We start from the raw sequence: 7033 nt of genomic DNA, 5'->3' as shown, positions 1-7033 counted from the left end.
TATATAGCACCAAATTGTAACTAATCTATATCTACTGTCACTTTTCACATTGAACATGTGCTCTTTTATTAAATAATCTAAACACTTTCATTTTAAGTTGTGAGTTTAGTGTTTTTGATCCTAAGAAACACTGATGCATTAATCAATAACAATAATCCACAGCTCCTCTCTCTGCTCCAGAGGATTTAAACCCCTCCCCGCTCAGGCAGCACCCCCCCAAAGCAGTAAACCTAGGGGAAACACTGGTCTATATCTCATTGCATCCCAAAACTATATAACCAGCACGGTCCCTAGTAGACCCCCACACACACAACAACACAGACTATAACACCTCTTGTTGTTAAATACCAACTATGTGCATATATATATATGCCGTTAAAAACTGCAGTATATACCTGGCTGCTAAATCCTCAGAACTGTTACAGGGTAGGTATTTTTGTAAAATGTGTAACTTCTTTATTATAATTTCTTTTTTTTTCTTTAGTACTTTTTTGTATGCATGCTTAGGTAACATTAAGCTGTCTTTGGCTCTCTTCTGCTGTAACAATGTAAATGTCCCCTCTGTGGGACTAATAAAGGTATCCTGATTCTGAAAACATAACTTCAATATATTCTTACAATAAAAGCAAATATCAAGTTGTCTGGAGAACTTTAACAAAGTTACAGCTTACCAGGGATGGTGTGCACCTCATCGAGAATAATGAGTCCCCACTCCTGGCTCCGCATCCACTCCATGACCCTCTCCGCCTCCCAGGAGCGCTTGGTGGTGTGACCCAGCATGGAGTAGGTGCTGATGGCCACTGAGCAGCCAATGGGTTTGTCCTTGGCGTCAGAAGTGAAGCGGCAGATCTGAGAGTCATCGATGGTGGACCACATCTTGAACTGAGCTTTCCACTGTTCCACTGACACGGAGGAGTTCCCCAACACCAGGCAGCGTTTACGCACCGTGCACGCTGCGGTCACGCCCACCAGAGATTTACCCGCACCTGGGAATAAAACATTGAGGCCTACATTTTACACACAGGTTTGATGTAACAAAAAAATATAATAGTAAGTTGTGCTTGAGGAAGTACTCTAACATTTAGGGAATTGAAAAATCTACAAAGTACAAAAGTATATCCCTTTTTTCAAGCAAATATTTAGAAAGATCTTGTACAATATAATTTCATACACAAGCTCTACCACCAGGAAATGCTTTGGGGGTCTCCTTTCTGTTTTGTAACTCAATGTTCCCTTCTCCTCCTGTGAACCAGCCGTCTCACCGCAGGGCAGCACGATGACCCCAGAGCGAGCCCGTCCATTCCCAAACATCTTGCGCAGACTCTTCTCCTGGTAGGGCCTCAACACAGCGGTGGGCTTCAGGTCTATATTGATGTCGGGGTTGAATGTATCATTGCGAAAGTCGTACTCTGCTAGGAGGGGGTACTCTAGCTGAATGCAACGCTTCTGCAGCTCTTCAATCATCTCCTACACAGGATCACAGTAGAACAGTTCAGAGAAGTGCATTAAAATAGGATTACGCATTCATTTTTTGGAAACAAGGCAACCAATAAATGTCAGCAGCAATGTACGTTTGTAAAAAAGGAAAAATCTGATTTGTACCTGGCGAAGCTCAAAAGACACAGTCTGAGTCTCTTCCTCCTCTTCTTCTTCTTTATCCATTTGCTCATAGTAGCTAAAGATGTCTTCAGGTACCTGCTGGGTTGAAGTTTGTCCGTCGCTGGGTTGCTGTGAGGTCGACGGATCCCCCTTTTCCTCAATAGACTTGGAAATCTGTCAGAAATAAAGACATAGAGGGGCATTGGTAAGTGAATGAACAGGACAACAACTCAAATTCCTGTTACATATATATTCTTACATCTTTAAAACATGACTTGCTACAGCTTTTCAATTAGATTCAAAGTTTACTTGAAATAAAGAAATAGAACTTTCTACTTTTGTGTGCAAGTAAAAAAAAGTTGCATTGCATACTGCTGACTTGCTGCGAATAACTTCAGTTATAAGCTCGGTGTCCGCTCCGTCTGCAGTGCGGAGACGACATTCACGGATCACAGTGTCCTGCAGAAGGCGCTGGATCACATCAGGGAAGGCACTCTCAACAAAATACCTGAATAAAAAGCCGCACATTTTTAAGAAAGCCCAAAGGGGAGGATTAATGTAAAGAAAGAAGGAATGGTTGTTGAAATGACTTTACCTGTTGTGCTTGAGTACCAGCTTCACTTTTCCATAGCTCACAGTGCAGAGCTGAAGAGAGAGAAAAAACAATAATTAAATACCCAAAGTTTGCATACATGACATTAAATATGATACATTTGGAAAGTGTAATCTTCCTTGAAATCAGCAGACACTCAATTCAGACCTTAATGAACTGAATGATGCCATCAGGTACAGAGGTCTTGCTGAGTTTCTGCATGTACTCCACAATATCAGAGGTCTGCAGCCCCACACTGACCGCTGCATACAGGGAATAGGCCGTCAGCTTGTACTCATGGATATGATTAGGCCTGCAGACTGGCTCTGCAATTGCCACCATGAAATCCTGTGCGTACTTGTACACTGGTGAGAAGGCTTCAAGAAAGATGTGTCCATCTGGAGCCTGGAGAAGAGGAGGAAGATTACAAATATATTATAAAGGAATGCAGAGAGATATCTTCTGAAATACAGTGTAAAATTTGAAATCCTTTAATAAGTAAACTCAACAATCGAAAGACATCTTACCACCCAGAGGGGGCGCGAAGTGTTATCATTCTTCAGCATCATCTGAACACGGTAATCTTTGGCTCCATATTCATCAAGTTTTGTACTGGACACATCCACTTGTTTCCCTGCAGCAGCAGGAATGGCCTCCTGAGACTCACTGCCCCCTGCCTCTTCTTCATCGTCTTCCTCCTCATAGAGACGCTTTTTGGACTTCTTGTCTGTCAGTATGAGTTAAAAAACATTATAGAAAGTAATAGAGGTAGATAATTAACTGAAATCAATAATACATCAGTGTCAATTGAATTGTATTGTTTTAAAATAATCAGGAAATGTAAAGAGTTACAGCAAAACTAGAGAGCTAAAACAGCAACATATTAATTAAGAGGCATGCATAAAATATTAAAGATAAAAATAGAAGTAAGAATACTACAATTTACAAAAATATACATCCAGCTCGACAACAAAAAGTACTAACAGAGCTACAGTAACAGCTATAGTTAGCTAGGTTAAACGGCAGCATTAGCAACTTACCCCGATCTCCTTTATCCTTTCTTCCCATTTTTTTAATTTTCAAATTGGTGGTTTCTATCAAAACATTGTAAGTTTATCCTCATAATCTTTCTGAACACGAAGTCCAGTGACTGTAGTCTGACCACGATGTATACGACGGTGTTGAGTTAGTACACTCAATAATGTAGATACATAACTTCCGGTTTGAGACTTCAAAATAAAACCTTCATTTGAAAAGCATGTGCCTGATTTGTTTAAATTAACTTAATTGGCGAAATTAATGCCCACCAAACGTCTAAATTACTCATAAAAATGAACAAGCAGCAGTTTTAGGAATATATATAATATTTAATACATTTTAAAATAGCCAAGTAATTTCTTGTGCTTTTATTGTTGCATCACATAAACGTACTTCTTGTTATTTACGTAACTTGACACCATCAGACACTGTTTACTTCCTGTGTGAAAGGTCAAACTGTCCTTTTGAGGAGCCTTTGGTTCATAAAGAAGCCTATTTGTATGTTGTTGTTTTCTTTTTAGAAACTACTAAATATACGTGTAAGTCATCATCGTCAAATATGTCGTCTGATGAACTAATTGGACCTGCTTTGCCTCCGATGTTCAGAAACAGGGAGAACGATGAGGACTCTGATAGTGATGAAGGATGTGAGTGTATATGGGATAAAACACCTTGATTGCGATTTTAATTCACTAATATTCATACTAGGTTGTTTTTCCCATGGTTGTTAATTCTCTTTTCTTTAGTCTCCGGCCCGGCTCTGCCTCCGGGCTACAAACGGGGAGAGCCTTCGAGCTCCTCGGAGGACAGTGAAGAGGAGGTGACGTTCAAGAGAGCCAAAACAAGTCACACAGCTGCACAAAGTTCTTCTGAAAAGTACGTTAATTAATGGACTCGGAGTTATAGAAATATATGCATTTATAAAAATAAAAAACAATAACATGTGTGTGTTGAACAGAGTGGAGGACACAAAGGTAAAAGAACCAGACGAGGATGGTTTCTTTGGACCGGCCCTACCTCCAGGATTCATGAAACAACAGAGTTCACCAGAAAGGTAGGCACAATGATTTGATCATGTAGATAAATATGGATAAAATGTGAATTCCTGAAGGTGTAACTTCATTGTGCTCCTCAGGCCACCTGTGCTGGGACCAGCTTTACCTCCTGGGTTTCGTAGAGCAGCATATGAAGACGATGATGACGATAATAAAGAAGAGGAGGATTTCCCAGGGCCTGCCCTACCCCCTGGTTACCAGGCCGACTCCTCCTGCAGCGAGGGAGAAGATGATGTGATTGGACCCATGCCACACAAAGGGCCTGTTGAAGACTCTACTGCTTTGGACTTTGAGCGCAGGGCTCGAAAGATGAAAGATAAGCTGACCGGAGATGTGAGTCCTCCCCTCAGTTTTATCTGTGTAGTCTACACCCCCAAACAGAGGTGGGACGTAGTGGAGTACAAATACTTTGTTAGTGTACTTAAGTACATTTTTCTGGTATCAGTACTTTACTCCACTACTTGTTTTTCTGATGACTTTTTACTATTACTTCTTACATTTTTAACACAAATACCTGTACTTTTTACTTCTTACATTTTCCAAACAGGTTTGTTACTTTAGTTTGAATCTGTGTTTTGTGGCGTGACCATTATTATTTAGAGCCATTGCGTGCCTATTGATTGAGACCGAACACGATCCGTGTATCCATAATTTCCTGGTCTTCTCTAAAGAAGATCGACCAATGAGAACTTTGTCATTTTGCCGTTGTTCAGCATCGAAACATTCATTAGCTAACAATGACATTAATGTTCTATTAATATAAAGGGAGGTCAGTTACTCTTTAAAACAGATGGTAGTTATGGGTACTTTTTACTTAAGTACATTTCGAAGCCCATACTTCTTTACTTTTACTTGAGTAAAGACGTTTATTTTTAAACACAAGTATCTGTACTTCTACTTGAGTAAAGGATATGTGTACTTTTGCAATCTCTGCCCCCAAAACTCTCTCAGTTATATGCTTACAGATTGAAAAATGGAAATGCATAGAAACACAAACACAATATCTTAGCAAAATATCTGGTTGGAAGGATTCCCACTCCTTTTTATGAATTGCCCAAAACGTTTTCCTCATCTGCTCTCTTAATTTATTCCTGTGTGTATTTCTGTCTAAAAAAGGACACTTCTGAGGTGGTGGCCAGAGAAACATGGATGACAGTGCTCCCACCAGAACTGCAGCACATTGGTTTGGGAGCTCGAACCTTCAAGAAGAAGTCGGGCCCAGAGAACAAGGATCGCTCCATGTGGACAGATACACCAGAAGACAGGGAGCGCAAGATCAGGGTATTTAATCAAAATAACTTATCTTCATATTTATTATTGGTAATTCCATCTTGTATCATATATTTGACTTCCCTATATTTCCTGGTTCTATTCTTGATTATTAGGAACGCATTGAAAGAAAGAACAAGGGTGAGGAAGAGAAGGTTGTTACCCCACAAATCTGCTTTAAGGATATTAAAATGGCAGAAAAAGTGACAAAATATAACGTAAGTGGTATTACCTCACCATTCTTTTGCCTTGTGTGTCCAAAAAATAACATGAGATGTAATGTACACTTGTTTACATGAAAGTGAGGATTAAACTGTCTTTACCCTCAATCTGTTATCAGGAGACTAAACGTGCAGAGTCTCTAGTGAGTATGCACACAAAGACGATGAAGGAAAAAGCAAAGAAGAAGGTTGATGTTCCGGTGGAGAGGAGAGCATTTGATCGAGATGAAGACCTGCAGGTGAATCGTTTTGATGAAGCGCAGAAAGAGCGGCTGCTGAAGAAATCTCAGGAACTGAACACACGGTTTTCTCACAGCAGGGACCGCATGTTCCTTTAACACAATTTGAGAAATATATTTGAACAAACAGACCTCTGTGTACAATCTGGCCTGTGCCATTATCATACAGGTTTGATACAATATCAACTATGTTTGTACTGTGTAACACAAATGGAGCCATTTTTTGGCCAAACATATTTTTAAGATATGGTAGACATGTCCATTGAAAGTAGTTCAGAGCTTGCTTTTTTCCAGGAGACACTGTGTTGGGGCCTATCATTTAGAAGTAAATACTTAAATAACTGCATATTTTTCATAAATTGATATATAAACAGTGATTGGTTTTGTGTTGCATATACTTTCTAGCTTTGCGATCTTTCATGTGTCCAACTGCTTTTGTGAAAAACAATATTAAACTTTTTTTTTTAAATCATTTTATTTCTCTTATTTTCATCCATGTAAGATTATTAATGGAGTTAGTCAAAAGTATGTTCACACATTAGTCAAAAGTATGTTCGCACCGATATCCAGCCCCCGCTGGGGGACAAGCTGCAGCTCTCGGGGGTGGATCATCACCGAACCTCCTGGATCCTGGACTACCTCACCAACCGCCCACAGTACGTGAGGACCAGGGAGTGTCAATCAGACACCATCATCTGCAGTATGGGGGCCCCCCAGGGGACGGTGCTGGCACCGTTTCTCTTCACCCTCTACACTGCAGACTTCACCCACAACACTGCAACCTGTCACCTGCAGAAGTTCTCTGGCGACTCCGCCATCGTTGGCCTCATCACCAACGAGGACGACAGGGAGTACAGGGAGCTGACGCAGGACTTCACCCTCTGGTGCCAGAGGAACCACCTTCAGCTGAATGCAGCTCCAGAGGAACCAGCTCCAGAGGAACCACCTCCAGAGGAACCACCTCCAGAGGAACCTCCTCCAGAAGAACCAGCTCCAGAGGAACCACCTTCAGCTCAATGC

The 7033-nt window shown here is 40.8% G+C and overlaps 2 protein-coding genes across 2 annotated transcripts; one reads left to right on the top strand and one right to left on the bottom strand.

Annotated features, from left to right (window-relative positions):
• Positions 1-545: 545 nt before the first annotated feature.
• Positions 546-3385, bottom strand: ercc3 (excision repair cross-complementation group 3). Its single transcript, XM_010784928.1, has 8 exons — positions 3232-3385; positions 2719-2918; positions 2360-2596; positions 2195-2244; positions 1972-2107; positions 1603-1773; positions 1263-1467; positions 546-986 (listed from the first exon to the last, which is right to left on the bottom strand). Exons 1-8 carry the CDS (start codon positions 3257-3259, stop codon positions 661-663), a joined length of 1353 nt encoding a protein of 450 aa, XP_010783230.1. The 5' UTR covers positions 3260-3385; the 3' UTR covers positions 546-660.
• Positions 3386-3653: 268 nt separating this feature from the next.
• On the top strand, positions 3654-6485 carry gpalpp1 (GPALPP motifs containing 1). The gene is made up of 7 exons (XM_010784927.1): positions 3654-3876; positions 3976-4105; positions 4188-4283; positions 4365-4617; positions 5401-5565; positions 5670-5771; positions 5894-6485. Exons 1-7 carry the CDS (start codon positions 3789-3791, stop codon positions 6110-6112), a joined length of 1053 nt encoding a protein of 350 aa, XP_010783229.1. The 5' UTR covers positions 3654-3788; the 3' UTR covers positions 6113-6485.
• Positions 6486-7033: the final 548 nt, after the last annotated feature.

This window comes from Notothenia coriiceps, unplaced genomic scaffold, assembly GCF_000735185.1.
Source record: "Notothenia coriiceps isolate Sejong01 unplaced genomic scaffold, NC01 NC01_scaffold00026650, whole genome shotgun sequence".
In the NCBI taxonomy this organism is placed as follows: Eukaryota; Metazoa; Chordata; class Actinopteri; order Perciformes; family Nototheniidae; genus Notothenia; species Notothenia coriiceps.
This window is presented reverse-complemented; position numbering and strand designations above follow the sequence as displayed.

Excerpts from the sequence above, each read along its gene's own strand:
- ercc3 (XM_010784928.1), bottom strand. The coding sequence starts at position 3,259 with ATGGGAAGAAAGGATAAAGGAGATCGGG. Across the intron at positions 2,245-2,359 it reads GCATCATTCAGTTCATTAAG|CTCTGCACTGTGAGCTATGG; the intron begins GTCTGAATTGAG and ends CTCTCTCTTCAG. Across the intron at positions 1,468-1,602 it reads TGTCTTTTGAGCTTCGCCAG|GAGATGATTGAAGAGCTGCA; the intron begins GTACAAATCAGA and ends GATCCTGTGTAG.
- gpalpp1 (XM_010784927.1), top strand. The coding sequence starts at position 3,789 with ATGTCGTCTGATGAACTAATTGGACCTGCTTTGCCTCCGATGTTCAGA. Across the intron at positions 4,106-4,187 it reads GCACAAAGTTCTTCTGAAAA|AGTGGAGGACACAAAGGTAA; the intron begins GTACGTTAATTA and ends TGTGTTGAACAG. Across the intron at positions 5,772-5,893 it reads AAAAAGTGACAAAATATAAC|GAGACTAAACGTGCAGAGTC; the intron begins GTAAGTGGTATT and ends ATCTGTTATCAG.